The following is a 17,107-nucleotide window of genomic DNA, read 5'->3' as shown; positions in this document are numbered from 1 at the left end:
AAATGATTAGTAATCCCTTTTGTTATAAAAATAACCATATTTAATTATAAGTTTTATACCCTGTTATTATTAAGAGTAACCAAATATTCATGGTATAAGTAAATTCATTTGCTTATGATAGTAACTCTATTTGTTCATAAATATTTGTGCACAATGGTCAACTTCAAAGACCATATCTCATAATCTCACATCACATTCGAAATCTTTGAAAAATTCAAAATTGAAATGAAAATTTGACTCAATATCTTTCCAACAGCTGATCCAAAGCTCAATGTCAACAAAAAAATAAATGAGATACGACCTTTTGAAAATATAAGTGTGGCCAACCAGACACTTGTAAAACTGGGCGAGTATCAAAATCTCCTAGTATAAAATCCCTTTCTTTTTAATTTAAATCTCCCTCCCCCCTTCCCATTTTTCCTTTGGGGTCTCCTGCTGCAAGCGAGATGATAGGAGAAAGCATACATCAAAGAGAAAAAACAGGAGAAAAGCGAGGGAAAATATTTGCTCAACTCAAATCTTTTCATCATCTCTCATTCTCTCTTCCTAGTTCCTACAATCCTACCTACACTTTCGCTTCTTCTCCAATTCTCATTTTTCTCTCTCCTCCATTTCTTTAAAATCACAATCGATTTCTTCTCACCAAACCCATGATTTACCAACTCCAATCATGTTTCGCTTTCTCCGCTGGACAAGATTGGCCCAATCTTCCGCGAAACGAATTCTCTTTTCCGGCGATACTAGGAGAGAGATTCAAGCTCCGCCGTCGTTGTTCTTTCGTTTTCCGGCCACAAATCAAGAGAGATTTAAATGGGGCGGCGATTTCCCTAATCGCCGCCGAATTAAGGCCGAGGTCAATTGCCCTAGGTGCTCTAGGATTATCGATGTTCTTTTTTCGAGTAATCGTCCGTCAAATGGTAATGGTAACGGTAATGGTAATGAATGTGAAGCTGTAAGTGTTTGCCCCAATTGTAAGTCTGAATTTCACTTTCAGCCCTCTAAAATGGCTCCTCTTGAAGGGAGTTTCTTAGAAATTGGGAGTTCTGAGGTTGTTAATAATAATAATAATAGTATGATGAGTGATAGTAGTGGTAGTATTGGTGATGATAGTGATAAAAGAATTAATGATGATAATAACATTCCTTTGCAATTTTGGGAGGTTATAAAGAATTCATATATTGGTGGTGCTGGTGCTGGTGTTGGTGGTGGGGAACCGCCGCCGGGTGTTGGGAATGGGATGATTGTACACAATCCACCGAATCCGCCCTATGTGCCGGGGGCGCATTTTATTAAGGCGAATGGTGGTCATGGTCGTCGTGGTGGAAAGGGGAAAGATAGGCGCAATGGGGGAAATGAGAGTGGTCAAACTAGTTGGGGAGGAGCACAGTTAGGGAAGGATTTGCCTACACCAAAGGAGATTTGTAAGGGATTGGATAAGTTTGTCATTGGACAACACCATGCCAAAAAGGTTTGTTCTTGACTGTGAGTTTATTGATTAAGCTTTTAAGAATTATTTGTTGTCACATTTAAATTTTTAATCTTGTAAAGCTTGTCATATCTGATTTGGTAGCTTAGAGAAACTTCAAACTTGTATGGTGAAATTAGTTAGTAGAGTACTTTTTATCATGGTTAATATTTTAATCTCTCCATTCCACATTATTTTGCGCCCTTACCTTCGAGATGGAGATTAAGGGTCGTTTTGCTCAAGATATGGAATGAAAAGGGAATGGACACAAGTAGAGAAGGGGAATGCTAACAAAAATGATTACCTTTATTGAGTGTCTGGTTCAAGCCAAGGAATGGCAATTATTACCACCAAGTAATGAATTTTGTTACTTGAGGAGGAGGGTAACAAATTGAGGGAATCTATTACCATTAAGTAATGGTAATGGATTGATGAGGGGGTGAACCAAACAAGTAGAAAGGGAATAGGCAATTAGTTCCGTTTCTTGGAGCCGAAAAATAGTGAACCAAACGACCCCTAATAGTGAATAGAGAGAATAAGTAAGATAAAGTATGGAGTTGGAGAGTGAACAAGTTTGAGAGAATGTTTACTTGGAAAGGCTTGTTTGCAACTAATACTTCGTGGTATACAATAAAGTGCGTAAAGTAATTTGCAACACAGGGAGTACAGGGTTGGTTTGCTTAGCACCTATATCGTACCATACCATAAATGCACATCTAACCCAGTGCCTTAAACAAGGGTCTCGTCTAACGTGTAGTAGAAGGGACAACTGTGGTGATCATAGAAACACTGTTTTCATTCAACCTTTAAACCATGTAGACCTATGTGCTAGTGGTGATTCCTTATTTCGTTTTCTTGAAGGTTAACCAGTTTGAGACTTTGTTGTTTTACGTTAATAATTATCATTTTGCAGGTCCTCTCTGTGGCTGTTCATAACCATTATAAGAGAATACAACATGCTTCATTGAAAGGGTTTGTCTCAAGGATAATCCCCATTTTCATGCTTTCTTCCTATCACATTATGCATTTCTTGTGGATTGGACAAAAACATGTGCTCTTGTCTGCGAGTTTTGAAGTTATTATACCGTATATCTTAGGCTATTTGTTATTGGTTATTATGTTCCATCCTATGCTTATATAGTGTTGATACTAGATCAGAAGCACAATTCCATGCTCCGGAGGCAGAGAATGATGATGTTGAACTAGAAAAGAGCAATGTCATATTAATGGGCCCAACTGGTTCTGGTGATAATCTAGAATAAACATTTCTTTTTGGAAAGTGAAAGTAATTTATACTTTCTATCTAATTTTGGTGCTTGCCAAATGCCAGGTAAGACACTTCTTGCAAAAACACTTGCTCGGTTTGTAAATGTACCCTTTGTTGTTGCTGATGCAACAACCTTGACAGAGGTAAGATATCTTTTCTTCTATCTTTCCAGGTTTTTACCTTGATCATCTCACAAATAGATTTCATGTTAAGGGATCAGCATAAAATGTAAAGTGTTTTGGGTCTGGAATAAAGTGTCAAGCATTTGTACACAAGTTTGAAATCAGACGCAATGTGTGTGCAGTGTATAAAAGAATTATATTAAAATTAGGGGAATTAAGATTAGTTTATTTCTTCTGGAGACTACCTCTTAACAAAGAATAACTGTTTCTCCGTTTCAAATAAATCCTACTTTTAAAAGAAAAAGTTATTTTAATGGGTGAAAGTACAAAAAGGCCTTTTAGCTTTATATAAAGCATAGATATGTCAGAATGTAATGTGCTGTATATTAACATTGGCACTTGAGGTTAAATTGAAATGAAAGTCGAATAACATAGGTAAAACGAGGAGGAGAAGAGAAGAAAAATGGGACAGCTCAGTGATGCTTACACTTTAATGTAATCCTATATGTTTCCTCCAACTTCTATAACTTTACTATGTTTAAATTGGGGTATAAGTGGGAGTATACTATATAGAGCTCCGCCTTCTAAGCATCGGAATTAGAATCCCATAATCCATCCTCATGGTTTGCAGGCTGATTTGTGATGTGGGATTTGGCCAAATTTCCCCTTTGGCTCTACCATTAGCCAAGGCTAGATACACTAGATTGCGCAAATTGCTAGGGGGTCCGTTATTCAAACTACTCCTCTAATTCCGATCTAAATGTTACACTTGGTATGGGCAAGTTCATTTCATAAAGAAAGAGAGAGATAAGAAGAGGAGGGAATCTTGCCTGTTTGGATGAGCAGAGACATAGTGAGCAGCATATGTTGAAATTGGTATGCTACATATAACTTGAAACGTCTAATGATGTGCAAGTGTAACATCTCATTTGCAAAAATTAGTGCCTCATGCGAGTGATGCGTGGGCATTGTTCTTGCAGTTGCCACTAGACATCTTTTATTCCTTGTGTGTTTTTATGTTGAAGTTCCAATACCTTTTATTTCTATCATAGGTGCCTATTGGACGCTTTAGCCTCTTGTTAGGTGCTAACTTAGGTATGCAATACCTTTCTTTGCAGGCTGGCTATGTTGGAGAAGACGTTGAGTCAATATTATACAAGTTGCTTACGGTATGGCTAGATTGTTAAATAAAAGGAGCTCAAATCAGATTTTGGATCTCTTAACTCATTTTGTATGACTTCATTTACTTGTAGAATTATGTCATGACTTCATGGTTTTTTAGACTTCTATTTCTCTTGAAGAAAGTTCTTTTCCCCCTTTTATCTCTTTCTCGTTGGGGGAGGGGGAAGGCAAATTACCCTTGAATAGGACCCTTATAGTTCAGGAATCAGGATAATGGAATCTTTTTACAGTTGCCTCTATAGTTTCTATTCCCCAACTGTATTGAGTATTTGAGTTGCTAATGTATGGGTACGACTTTGGTTTGCTTGCAAAGACTGCCCGGTTAGTTTTTTTTTGTTTTGTTTTCGATGGAGTTTAGAGTCTTTTTACTTCTTGGTGAAAACCTGTAGAATTGTCATAGTTAATCTTCGAACGTGATGCAAAGACTTTAACCCTTGAAAATTGATGCGTTCGTGTGTGATTAATCTAGAAGATTACTTACTCTTTTTGATTCGTGAGGCCATGAAGAATGGAAATCTTAAGGCTAAAAGAATCACAAGACTGAGCCTGATAGTGAGCATAAAATTGTTGCTAGGTTAAGTAATTCCACACGTTAACCTGTCTAATCGAGACCATACGTTTGTGTAACACGTTGTATAAAGTGGTGACATAGATTGTGGTGAATAGGCTCCAGCCGCATTTGCCATGATATCCAAAAATCAAAATAGCTTCACTAAGAGTATAGGGTCCGACATAAATCTTATAGTCTCGTCAGAAGTTCTCCACTCAATGCATAAGAAAACGGTAAAAATGGGAGGTTTACTTTAAGGTGGATTTAGAAAAGGCTGACGATCGTATGGAGTGGGTTTACATAAAAAATTGTCTAGAGTTTTAGGGCATTGAACATCTAACGATTAAGCTAATTATTGATTTTATACTAAAGCATCATCCTCGATCCTCATTAATGGAAGGAAAGAATCTTTCCCTCACTCTTCAGGCCTTAGACAATGTGACCCCATGTCCCCGTATCTTTTTAATATATGTCTTGAGACTCTGTCCCATATGATAAATAAGGCATGTTATGACAACCTGCGGAACCCTTTTTGGGTAGGTAGGAAGTGGGTCCTCGTTTCGCATCTCTTTGGAGATGACCTCTTGAATATTTGGAAGAGTTGATAAGTATACTGCTTTTGCCGTTAAAGAGGTTCTAAAAAATATCTCTTATTGGGCCAAAAAATTGATGAGGATGAGAGTAGACTTACCTTCTCTCCAGATACACCTAATCAGATCCGTCAGTTGTTCTAGGAAAGTCTAAATATCAAGGCAAATGAAAACCTAGGACTCTATCTTGGCATGCCCCTATCCCACAAAAGACCAACTAGGTTGGCTGTTCAATTCGTGGTTGAAAAAGTAAGAAACAAACTTACGAATTGGAAAACCAAATTTATGTCAAAAGCATTTGAATGAAATTGGCTGAATATGGAACAATCTTCTGTGGGGGAGGAGGAGAAGGGTAGGAGGAAACTTCACCTTGTTGCTAACGAATCTTTTACTTGATAAAGTCAAAAGGAGGCCTTGAAATGCGAAACCAAATATCTAAGAACAAAGCCTGCATGGCCAGATTAGATCGGAAATTAGCTACGGAAACCAAACATCTAAGAACAAACTAATCTATGCTCATATTAACTAAATTGTTTATTATCATATTGAAATTATGCACATGTTGCATTTTATTGCAGTCGGTCATTACAAGTCAACTTTATCATTTTATGTATTTCAGTTAGATCTATACTTCTATCGGATATTGTCCCTGTCTTTCAAACTGTATTCATTTCATCGTTATTTGTTTACATGTGCTTGATGATCTCTATCAGAAATCCTTTTATTTTTAAATCATGTCCTCTTCTACAAAGAAACCTCTTATTAGCCCTTTCAACGTAATGTTCAGGCTGCAGATTATAATGTACAAGCCGCTCAGCAAGGGATAGTGTATATTGATGAAATTGATAAGATAACTAAAAAGGTATTTTGATTTCCTCCTTTTTTTTGGGAAAGCAGCACTGTTTTTTTAAAATGCTTTGCTATTTGTTATAGTTTTCTACTCTTTATGTTTATAAAAGGAGATTTTCTTATTAAATTGCAGGCTGAGAACTTTAATGTTAGCAGAGATGTCTCTGGTGAAGGTGTGCAGCAAGCCTTGTTGAAAATCCTCGAAGGAAGTGTAAGTGATGGTTGATGATTCCTACTCAGTTATTATGCAACGAGAATCTCTAATCTCAACCTATAAATTCTACGCTCTTTGTACTATGATAATCTTCACACTTGGGTTGGGCACAAAGACTAAGATTGGTTTGTTAGTGGGAGTGGATTAAGAAAGAAAAAGCGTTGGGTTCTTGAGAAAAAGGACTGAAGATGGAGAGAGATGTGGAGAAAATGATATATTAATTATTAATTTCACTTGAAAAAAGGTTCCTCTATGCTTGTGTGCATGCATGTCTCTTAAGAGAAGAAAAAAAGGTAAATTTATGGAAATAGAAAGAGAAATGCAAATGGGAGAAAGGCGAGAAGTTCCTACGTTTATGCCTCATATTGTACATTGTGCACGTATGACTTGTCTCTCATTGAACTTAATTCTTTTAATGTCAATCGGAATTGGGATGGAATTTAAACTCTCATCTATATTTGATGGACAACTAAGCCTGGACAAAACTAAACCTTGTGAAATCATATTGAATATTCGATGATACATTACGTACCTTGCTAAAAAACTGATCCTTATTTACCAAATCCAATTCTCTCTCGATACGTTCCTAAAAAAAAAAGAGAAAGACAATCAAACAATTCCCAATCATGGTCCTTTAGGATCGGATCATCAAAGAGAAACTCCAGATGTTTGATACATTCGTCGGGATCCTTCTTTTTTTTAAGTGGAAGGAACGTAGATAGAATCAAACCGATTCCGAAAATGCACTTCTGGATTCCTCAATGCCTCAACTATTCACGGATTGCGAGAAGCGGATGATCATTCATCAGCTTCCGAAAGAAAGACTTCTTCAGAATCCTACAAGATCTATTCGTTCTTTTTTCTCTCGTAGATGGTCCTAACTCCTAACTTCATATAGGTTCAAATCCTACTGAGAGGTCCAATAGAGATCACTTAACATGGTATGAGAGTGAAGGTTGGCCTATTTAAGCCAATGAGCTTTAATAGAATGTAGTTTGAGAGGATGGAAGTGAAATTCTTGTTATCTCATAAGTTGTGGGCAACTTACATGCGAGGAGTAATGAGACCCCAAATTATGTAGTGTGCGCACATGTGAATGATATTTATGGGTGTTCATAAAAAACGAAATCGAGAAAACGAAAAATTGGTCCAAATGTGTGGTAACCGTACCGATAATTTTTTTAACGGTACGGTTGTCGAATCGGTAAAAGTAATGGTTAAACCGTACGGTTACGAACTACGGTTATGATTTTTGAACATTGATACCGGGAACATGGTACGTGGCCATGTTCCACGTTCGAGGGGACGCGTCCCGGAACGCGGAACGTGGAACGTGGAATGTGGTATGTGGTACGTGGTCTAGGAGTCCATCTGATTTACTCTAGAGGCTGCGTTTCGCGTTCCCGTTTCCGTACCACGCTCTGGAACGTTATGCGTTCCATGTAACAATGTTTTTGAGTGAACGGTTAACGAAAAATCAAAATATCTTTTTCTCTCTATGTAATTATTGTGAAACATTTTCCAACAACTATATTAATTCAAATATTTGTTACTAAGTAACAACAATTAAGGGAAGTATGTGATTATTTGATAACTTTCGTACTAATATAAATACTATAATTAGGAAATGGAGTAAATTCTTAGTGTTATTATGTTTTCAATAGATTTATTATCCACTTTATAATACATGATATATTAGAGTGTATATAATATTAAAGTATATGCACCAAAAAATAGAAATCATATATTTAAATTAAGTAAAATATACTTCCTTTGTTCCAGAATAGTCTGAACACTTTTCTTTTATGTTTGTCCCAAATTAGTTTGAACACTTGCATTTTCGGCATGATCCCACTATTAATATATTATTTCTTTTACACTCCTTTGGGCCACACTCTACCGTTTATCAATAAAAAGTCATCCAACTTTCTCTCTTCTCTAATAAAAAATACCCCACTAACTTTTATCACATCTAATTTTTAAATAAAATAACATTTGATAATCACACTACAACCTTTCACCTTAAAATACGCGTCGTAACAAGTGTTCACATCTTTCTAGAAAGGAGGGAGTGATAGTATAACTTGAATAACGATTAATGGTTAACCGAAAAACATTCCGAAATAACGGTTAACAGCTTAGGTTAGTAGCTAGTCTCAACGATTACGATTATGGTTCACAAAATGAGAGAACCGAAACTTTCGCTTACCGAACCAAAATGTTATTTCGAGACGGTTAACCATCATGAACACTCTTAGTGCTATCACATCGGAGAATATGAGAGAAACTAACCACTTTGTAACTTGTAAGCATAGGGTGTTCCTCTTTCATTGCCAATTGTTTTGGGGAGCCTTAATTGGGCTAAGTACTATCCAACCTCTTCTCTCCTCTCCGTCATATCTAAGCCTATTTTACAAATATAGAAAATGCTAACAGCTTAAGAACAAAATAACACCAAAGGTCAAGAATTAACCCTATTTAAGGAAGTCTTTTTCCACAAGTTTTACAATCAACAGCTATTTTGAAAAAATCTATATAGAAAGTCAATGTACTCTAGTAAAGTAGACATGGAGATGCAAGTATGAGCTGTTGTTGTGCACATCTAAACATCTACAAGCTGGCTACCATGGAATTGTCTTAAGTTTTCCATCTTTGTGTATAGAATTGCCATTTTTCTCCTTGTCCACAAGTTTTAAACTTTGCATCTTCCTCCTATTAGGCAGTGATTCTTTTTTTCTTGGACAGCGCAGAAAGAAATGACTTCGTAATTGTGTTTTCTACTTCTTGAGAAACTTCCCTATTAGGAGAAAGGTGAATTAGTAATTGTCGAATTCTTTCAAAAAAAATTTGTTGAAAGCAAGAGCTATGTTAGGGAGTTGAAGGAGAGTTGCTTGATTGGGTGGAGATGCTATTATTGGTAAGGTTTCTATTTCCGACGAGGAATTATTTGCTTGAGATAATAGTACTAGCCAATAGCCAAGGATTTGAAGTGGAATTTCTATTACTACAGGGATCACGAAATGTTACAAAGGTTATTGAGAAGGGGAAGGGTGGGGTGGTGGGCTTTTCACGAGGGTTCAAACAAGGTGGCTTCTAGGTTGCTTCCTCCCCCTCTTTTCTTAGAGACTTCGGTGTGGGTTTATTAAGAAGGATTAGGGTAATGATGTGGTTTTGATACGTGCATACGGGGAAGGTGTTGTGTTGATGAGCTTTCTTCTTTCTGTAAATAACCAATTGTTCAAGAGAACACTTCTTGCCATTTATTGGATTGAAGTGGAAATTCTATTCTTACTAGGGATCATGAAATTTTAAAGGGTTACTTTGAGGAGAAGGGTGGCTAGAGTGATGGTTTTCCATATGGGTACTAAGCAAGGTGGTTTAGAGGTCCTCCCTCTTTTTCTTCTCAAAACAAACTTCAATTAGGGCTTATTGGGAAGGAGAAAAGTATAACTTTGAACAAGATGGCTTCAGTGCGCCCGTAAGCGGTCTTCCCTCACACGACTTTTATACTTCCTCCGTTTCATATTACTCGCTACACTTCTCAATTCACGGACTCCTATGCAATTTTTGGAGAAGAAAAAGGTAGAGTAAAAAGAAAAGGGGCCCATGTGAGAGGAAAGAGATAGAGATTTATTGCCCAAAAAGGAAGTGTAGTAAGTAATGTGTAACTTCCCACAATGGAAAGTGTAGCGAGTATTATGAAACGGAGGAAGTACATGAACTTTAATAGAGTTCTATGAGATTGGGGTTGGTCCCTTCTTCTGCAAATGATGACATCCATGTTTTTTTCTTGATCCATGATTCATTATTATGGTTAGACTTTAGTTCAATATGCCCTATTAGTAGAATTATATCTGTTTTGGAACACATTGCCAATTTAAAGCCTAGGACTGTCATACTATATTACTATCTTGTTGGTGAAAAGTTATTAATTGGGATGTAAGAAGTTTCGACATGCAATTACTGTATTGAAGGGGTGGATGAGTGGGATGTAAGAAGTTTTGAGATGCAATTACAGTATTTAAGGAAGGGGTGGATGACTGGGATGAGAGATAAGGGGAACTTGTGGAGTCTTTTCTACAGTCTTGGTTTTATTCCATGAGTTAAATTTATAATCACTAACGTTATTTTAATCTTTAATTGGTTGACCTGTGTACAGTAGAAGTGGTCAGTAGGTTGGTTCATACTGCCCCTAAGTAGTCCACAAAAAGCTGCTAGGCTAGGCTTGGTTCTAGGCCTGTCCTGATCCAGCCTTGTCCAAACTCCAGGGTATCAATTAGGAAATTTAAGGTTAGAGGTTTGACTTCTTTTCTCAAACCAGTTGTCTAAATTTTCTTCTTGTAACCTAAATTTCCTAAATAATCTTCTTGCTTTAAGAAAGAAAATCATACTGTTGAAGTATTAAGTGTTTAGGCTTACATATAATATTAAATTGCATATCACAAAAGAATAGAGAGAGAAGAGTTCTAGTTATTGATATATGAGCATAGAAACTTATTCCAAATAGATGTGCAGTAGCTAGCGACAGCCTAGGTGTGCTTGGTTTTGTTATGCGTCGTTCTTCATTAATCAAATTTGAGATGTGATATGATTGCATCTTGATGTCTAAGAACACGATCTAATAAGTCGTTGTATCGAGTAGTTGGATCATAGTCTGTTACCATAAATATGGCTGCTGCGCAGCAGCACCAACTATGAGAAATCCACTAATCCACATCTGATGTGTAAACAATGACAAAATGAAAATGGTAGAGAAGACTGACATGTATCTGAAGAAGCATGTTAGCATATTAAATTTGGTCAAGATGACATCTTGCGAGCATATATCCTGTGTGGGCTAATTATGCTTTTGATTTATGGAAAATCTACCACTCTTACCACCTATTTTCTTGCTTACAGAACATGTGCTCTTCTTCCTATTCTTGTGTCATTGCCTTTGATGTTTTGGCATTATTGCTTTTGTCAGATTGTAAATGTTCCTGAAAAGGGTGGAAGAAAGCCTCCTCGTGGAGAGCATGTTCAGGTACCTGCTGTTGAACTTTCTTCATTGAATGCTACTTCCAATGCTATTTGAATTTGTAACTGGCACTTCGAATAATTATGATAGTCTTTTCTCTTTTTTCTCTTTGGACTGGGGGGTGGCAGAATGGTTGCATGATAGAGAAGTTTCCAATACTTGTAAATGCATGTAAGGGTATGAATGAAGGTCTATCATAGCAAGTAAAAATGTGTCAAAATTTTAATTGTCCAGTATACTGCCCACGAAAGGCAAGAAGAAACCTGGTTGAGCTAATCTTTGAAGCTTAGTCTCAAAGCAAATTGGGACTTGAAACACATTGCCTGGTTAAGATAGAATTTTGCACCAGCTTCCAGTTCATCTGCTAAAGATGCTGTTGTAGGCTTCCTAGGAGCCGAGTTATAGGTGCGCAGTGAGAGATGTAAGATTAGGGTGCTTTACTTATTAGGTAGAGAACAGGACCAGAGAGTTTAGCATACGTACTATATGGTAGATCCGTAGATGTGCTAAAGTATCTGTATATTCAGCATATTTTGGTACATAAACTTTCTCACTTACCTGTGAAATCTATATACCTTTTTATTGTTCTTTTTTTTTTGGGGGGGGTGGGGGGGGGGGAGTTCACTTTGTGCAAACATATTAAGAAAACAAATTATTGCTTCTACTTTTGATGATTGATGAAATAGGTTTCACTTAGCTTGAGAAAAAAATCATGCTCTCTAGCTAAATAATTAACTAGTAGTTTTGGCTCTGAAAACACGAGTGAGAAACTTTATGTACTTAAAGTCAGTGTTGGCTCAATATGATTCTGTATGCTAGAAGATGCACATGTATGCCATATTGCCATCTTGGCTTAATCTAGAAGATGGTCTCCTCTTGGGGTAAACTATATGAATCTTAGATTGCCACAGTTTTTTCTATCCTAGTCCATGACTTTGGTAAGTTCTAGGTGGCCAAGTCTTTCTTTATCATCACCGATTACCCCAATAGTAAAGCAAAGTGATGAAAAGTGAATCTGAGCTGAAAGACTTGTATCTAATCATTGACTCATTTCAATTTTGACCATAACACTGAAGTCTTGGAGTTTCTCAGGTTTGGGTGATCCTGAGTATCTGATTCTAAACTTGTGTTAAAATAACAAAATTCAGTTATGGCTTTATGTCCAGTCAGCTTTGGTCAAGTTTACGTATCAACATAGGTGCACAATGACAAGTGTGTGAAACTTAATTAAATACAATGCTTCCGTTATGTTTTGTGAAGTGCATCACGGTGCATTCTCTGTATTGCTAATGATGTACACCACGCTTTGTTTCCACTCACGCTCCTTTATCCTTGGGTTTTCCTCTGATGTTTGATTTGTATTAAGATTTTAGCAAATGCGTTTTAAGTGTTTTACTTAAACTTGGCTAATGCTTGAATTGTCTTGTTAAGCTTCAGCATTACCCATTGTTGTTTTGCAGATTGACACTAAAGATATCCTTTTCATCTGTGGTGGTGCCTTTGTCGATCTGGACAAAACAATTTCGGAGAGGTAATGTGCTTTGGTGATGTTTCAGAGAAGCGAATATATTGTTGAAAAGAAAGCCATTGAGATCTTTCTTATTAACTTGATCATCACCAGACGACAAGATGCTTCAATTGGTTTTGGTGCGCCCGTCCGAGAAAACTTGAGAAGTGCTGGAGTAGCTAGTGCTGTGGTGACTTCAGCTTTACTTGAGACTGTGAGAATGCATTCTCTGTTTCACTGCAAAGATCACTTTCTTTTTCCTAATACACAAAATCCATGCTAATCTAACTTATCGGCATTCTGCCTTTAGCATTTCTTAGCTTCTTGTGATTTGGACTTGTTTTTGTTTAGGAGAGAGGTTGAGAAAAACAAGTTTTATATTTTCAGGTAGAGAGTAGTGATCTTATTGCCTACGGCCTCATTCCAGAATTTATCGGCCGCTTCCCGATTTTGGTCAGTCTATCATCATTGACTGAGGACCAACTTGTTCAGGTAACATTCCTCTTGAGTTACGGTAGCATCTGATGATGTTATTATGGGTAAAAACACAAAAAGGACAAATAAACTTGAGATCATGGCAAATTGACTGGAAATACTTTATGGAGGAATTGAAGTTTCCTGTTTGTTCTACCTTTGTGGAAAGGGGAAGGCTATTTTCCTTGTGTAACCATTTCTCAGTTTCTGTCTGGTGGCAGGAAGTGTTTACTCTTTTGTTTTTAAGATTAGTCATCCTTGGTTTGATTGGCAGGAAGTAATGAAGTATTTTATACTCCACCATTATTGCATCATAATCTAAATTAAGCAGAGAAGGAATTTTACCCCTCTTCATTTCGTCTGATGCATGAATAAGTTGCACTTATTATATTTTATGTTATGTTTTATTTCATTTAAATGTTTTCAACAGAAAAAAAGATTTTCCTCAATTAGGCTGAACTTTAGTTGTGCATTTGTTGCTTTTATTGAGGGTTCCTAATGTGTAACTGGCTCTTTTTTGCTGCTGATTATATTAGAACAATGGCGGATTTGGAATGGGAAGTAGAGATTGGGAAGAACTTCTAGGCATGTGATATATGCTTTCCTAATAGTCTAATATAAACCCTACAAATAGGGGATTGCGGTATGAATCATGTTTATTTTATTTGTCGCAAACTCCAAGGCCTAAGCACAAAACTATAGAATTAAGCAAGAGAAAGTGATTCTTCGTCATCATTTACACATGGGATATGCCTTCTATGTATATAGAATAAACGAAGAGACATGTCCTGAATTACACTGTAACTCAATGTGGACATTATCCAAAGAACAAATGAGCAAATTTTTTGTAGCATTGCATCCATTTGCAGGGCTGCAAGGGCTTGCAAACCAAAACAGTTTTAGCATTCTGGACATTCTGGGTATGCCCTGCACAGGTGGACGTGTTGCCTAGGCTGCATTCTGATCATCTGTTTGGCATGCTAACTTGCATACATGACCCATCAAGCCTCATTATGCTCGTTTTTAGCATTCCTTACCGCTCTTTTGCACGTTGCATTATGTTAAACTCTCAACACCATGTATTGTGTGTACCGCAAGAAATGTATAATTCGCCAGCAACATTTGCATCATAAATTTCCAAGACTGTCAAGTGCCATATCGGAGAGTTATGTTTATTTATGAATATGCCATTTCAGATCGCATCTTATTAGGTGAGCTATATTGTCTCTGCAGGTCCTTACTGAGCCAAAGAATGCCCTTGGGAAGCAATACAAAAAATTGTTTAGTATGAACAATGTAAGATTTTAGACACTTGTCTTCTCAGTTGTCATCCTCCCTATCTTAAGCTTGAACAATAAGAATTGGTCGTCATGATACTGTGTCTGTATCTTGCAAAATCTATCTTTTATTCATAGAACTTGCATAGACTTGAAAGCTTTTGTTCTGCTACTCTTGCAAGATATATATGAAGCTCATAGTCTTATTGTTACATATTTGTTAAGGTAAAACTTCACTTTACAGAAAAGGCTCTGAGATTAATTGCCAAGAAATCAATGGTCAAGAATACTGGGGCAAGGGGTTTAAGAGCCCAATTGGAGAGTGTACTAACAGAAGCTATGTATGAGGTAGGTAGTTCACCATCAAACAGTGTCGCTACTGAGACTTGTAATAACATGACAATTTTAATACTTATGTGAACACCTGTGTTTACACTTCAGATCCCAGATATGAAGGCGGGAAATGATGGGATAAATGCTGTGCTAGTTGATGACGAGTCTATGGGGTCAGTTAGCTCTCCTGGATGTGGGGCCAAAATTCTTCGGGGAGATGGTTCACTGAAAGACTACCTAGCTAATGCCGAACATGGAGTATGTTAATGTAACTTTCGTGGTGGTGTTAATACTCATAAGTCATAACCATCTTGCTAAGTAGTAGGTTTTTATAGATTACAAATCATACTAAAATTTCTACTCCCAACATTTGGTTTTGTCATTAGTTTTTTGTGATGGACAAAGTGATTGTTCTTATGTTAGTTGACTTATGTCTGGTCATTTTTGTTGCAGGATAGTGCTGAACCTGTAATCAAAGAGTTGCAAAGAGGGGTCGTTCAAAGAGGTATTAGAGTATGATGTAGGACGTAAAGTGCAAGATCGTGGAGGATGCCAAACCTAGAATCTGTAGACTGTCTATGTAGTATTATTTTCCATTCTTGTTAGCCATCTTTCTACTGATTTTGTTGTAGGGGTATGGCTGTGTCTGTGTGTATCTTTTTTTTTTTTCTTTTTTTGATAAAGCCTTTGTATATCTTGATCTCCCTAAATCCCTTCCAATTTGGGTTCTACAACTTACAAGCTGTGTTGTGGTCAATATTATATTATACTCCCTCCGTCCCATAATATAGTGCTTGTTTCTTTTTTACACGGTCTCCAAGATGTAACTTTGACCATTAATATCTTTAATTCTGTATTAATAAAAAAATAAAAAAAGTTGAGATTAGAAAACTACGCATTGAGATGAATCTAACAAGATCCTACATGACGACGTTTTTTTATATATACAAATGAGAATATTCGGTGAAATATTTTAAAGTTTGATCCACCAAAAATGAATATTATGAGACGGAGGGAGTAGTTACTTTTCATCCATTATTTGCAATTGGCGGTTGGGTTCCATTATTACATTTGGAGCCCTAAACCCAGCTTTGATAGTTTCTTCTTTGGCAGCATAGTATTTCATATAGCGCAATTGTTCCTCTAGATTATCAGTTTAATAGAACAAATTGTATTTTGATGGGCTATTTGTAAGCATGATTATTTGTAGATTTGTAATCGTAATTATATATTCATATCCAAGTGTTCCTAATTTTGGCGCAATCCCCTCCCCCAACTTTGCTTATGCCTTATAAGTACGCATCAATTTTCTTTTTAGGGTGCTTCAAAAGAATTCCTTTTCTTTTCTTTTCTTTTGTGGTTGGGGGGATTATAGATCTTATTAATTAACTCTCATAGCTTGAAGAATGTCTTTCACTTTTTGATAGATTGAGTAAGGGGATAAAAGGAGTATCATTTTGTCCAATCTAGAGGCATGAATAACTACTACAAGAAAAATAATCAAAGAGGGTGACATAAGGAAGACGAGTTATGGTATTATCTTGGTATAAATTAGGAACAATATATTGTTGTCTCTTTGTCAGATAAAATAAATTGTGTTGTCATTTAGTGAAGATATGATTTTAAAGGTCGTTTAATTAGAGAACAAAAATGACAGTAATTTTAAAAATGTTTTATTTTTTGTTGATAATTTGGTGTTTTCTCATTGATTAGCCCAAAGGCTTATTCCATCATTACAATAGGCAGTAGGCTAGAAGTAGCCCAGAGGCCCATATGATTTACAACATTTATCACATTTAATTGAGAGTCATGAATCAGAGTAGCTGGTATTACATTCAAGCCCATATGATTATGTACTACAGCCATGCAAGGAATTCCACGTCCCTTCTGAGCCCTTGTTTTGCTAAACAGTCAGCCACATGATTGGAGCCCCTTCCTTTGTGAATGATGGATAGGTTGAGCCAGGACTTGCGCGCGTTTCCGATAAAGTTGAGAGGAAAGGCTAGGTTCCAAGGACCACCTGAGTCATTTAAGCACCATTTGACTGCATTTGCTGAGTCAGACTCGATGATGATATTGAGATTTTTAATTTTGTCGCAGCCAATGGATATCTTTATTGCTCGCAAAATTGCAAATATCTCAGCTGAATTGATTTCCATTTGGGGAATGGGGCTTGAGAAAAGAGCCATGAAGTGTGCCTGCACACCACCCACTGCTGCATTTTGAAGGCGCTTGTCATAAGAAGCGTCCACATTCCATT

At 36.8% G+C, this 17,107-nt stretch overlaps 1 protein-coding gene across 4 annotated transcripts; it reads left to right on the top strand.

The window, feature by feature from the left end:
• Nucleotides 1-412: 412 nt before the first annotated feature.
• Nucleotides 413-15,655, top strand: LOC104892900 (CLP protease regulatory subunit CLPX1, mitochondrial). 4 transcript variants are annotated; one of them, XM_010678925.2, is made up of 15 exons: nt 413-1,468; nt 2,379-2,437; nt 2,619-2,710; nt 2,796-2,875; nt 3,973-4,023; nt 5,964-6,038; nt 6,159-6,236; nt 11,206-11,262; nt 12,717-12,787; nt 12,878-12,977; nt 13,151-13,255; nt 14,471-14,533; nt 14,740-14,862; nt 14,956-15,105; nt 15,301-15,655. In XM_010678925.2, exons 1-15 carry the CDS (start codon nt 671-673, stop codon nt 15,364-15,366), a joined length of 1,968 nt encoding a protein of 655 aa, XP_010677227.2. In that variant the 5' UTR covers nt 413-670; the 3' UTR covers nt 15,367-15,655. The 4 variants fall into 4 exon arrangements, 3 of the variants coding, with proteins under 3 accessions (XP_010677227.2, XP_010677229.2, XP_048498696.1); XM_010678927.2 differs by having other exon boundaries at nt 14,956-15,115; XR_007273217.2 differs by lacking the exon at nt 15,301-15,655 and having other exon boundaries at nt 14,759-14,862; nt 14,956-15,095.
• Nucleotides 15,656-17,107: the final 1,452 nt, after the last annotated feature.

The sequence above is a fragment of the Beta vulgaris genome, chromosome 1 (genome assembly GCF_026745355.1).
Source record: "Beta vulgaris subsp. vulgaris cultivar EL10 chromosome 1, EL10.2, whole genome shotgun sequence".
Lineage (NCBI taxonomy): Eukaryota > Viridiplantae > Streptophyta > Magnoliopsida > Caryophyllales > Amaranthaceae > Beta > Beta vulgaris.
Note: the sequence above shows the minus strand (reverse complement) of the source record. Positions and strands in the feature narration are given on the sequence as shown.

Coding starts and splice junctions, on each gene's coding strand:
- LOC104892900 (XM_010678925.2), top strand. CDS start 671: ATGTTTCGCTTTCTCCGCTGGACAAGATTGGCCCAATCTTCCGCGAAA. Junction 2,711..2,795: donor AATGGGCCCAACTGGTTCTG/GTGATAATCTAG, acceptor GCCAAATGCCAG/GTAAGACACTTCTTGCAAAA. Junction 15,106..15,300: donor TAGCTAATGCCGAACATGGA/GTATGTTAATGT, acceptor TTTTTGTTGCAG/GATAGTGCTGAACCTGTAAT.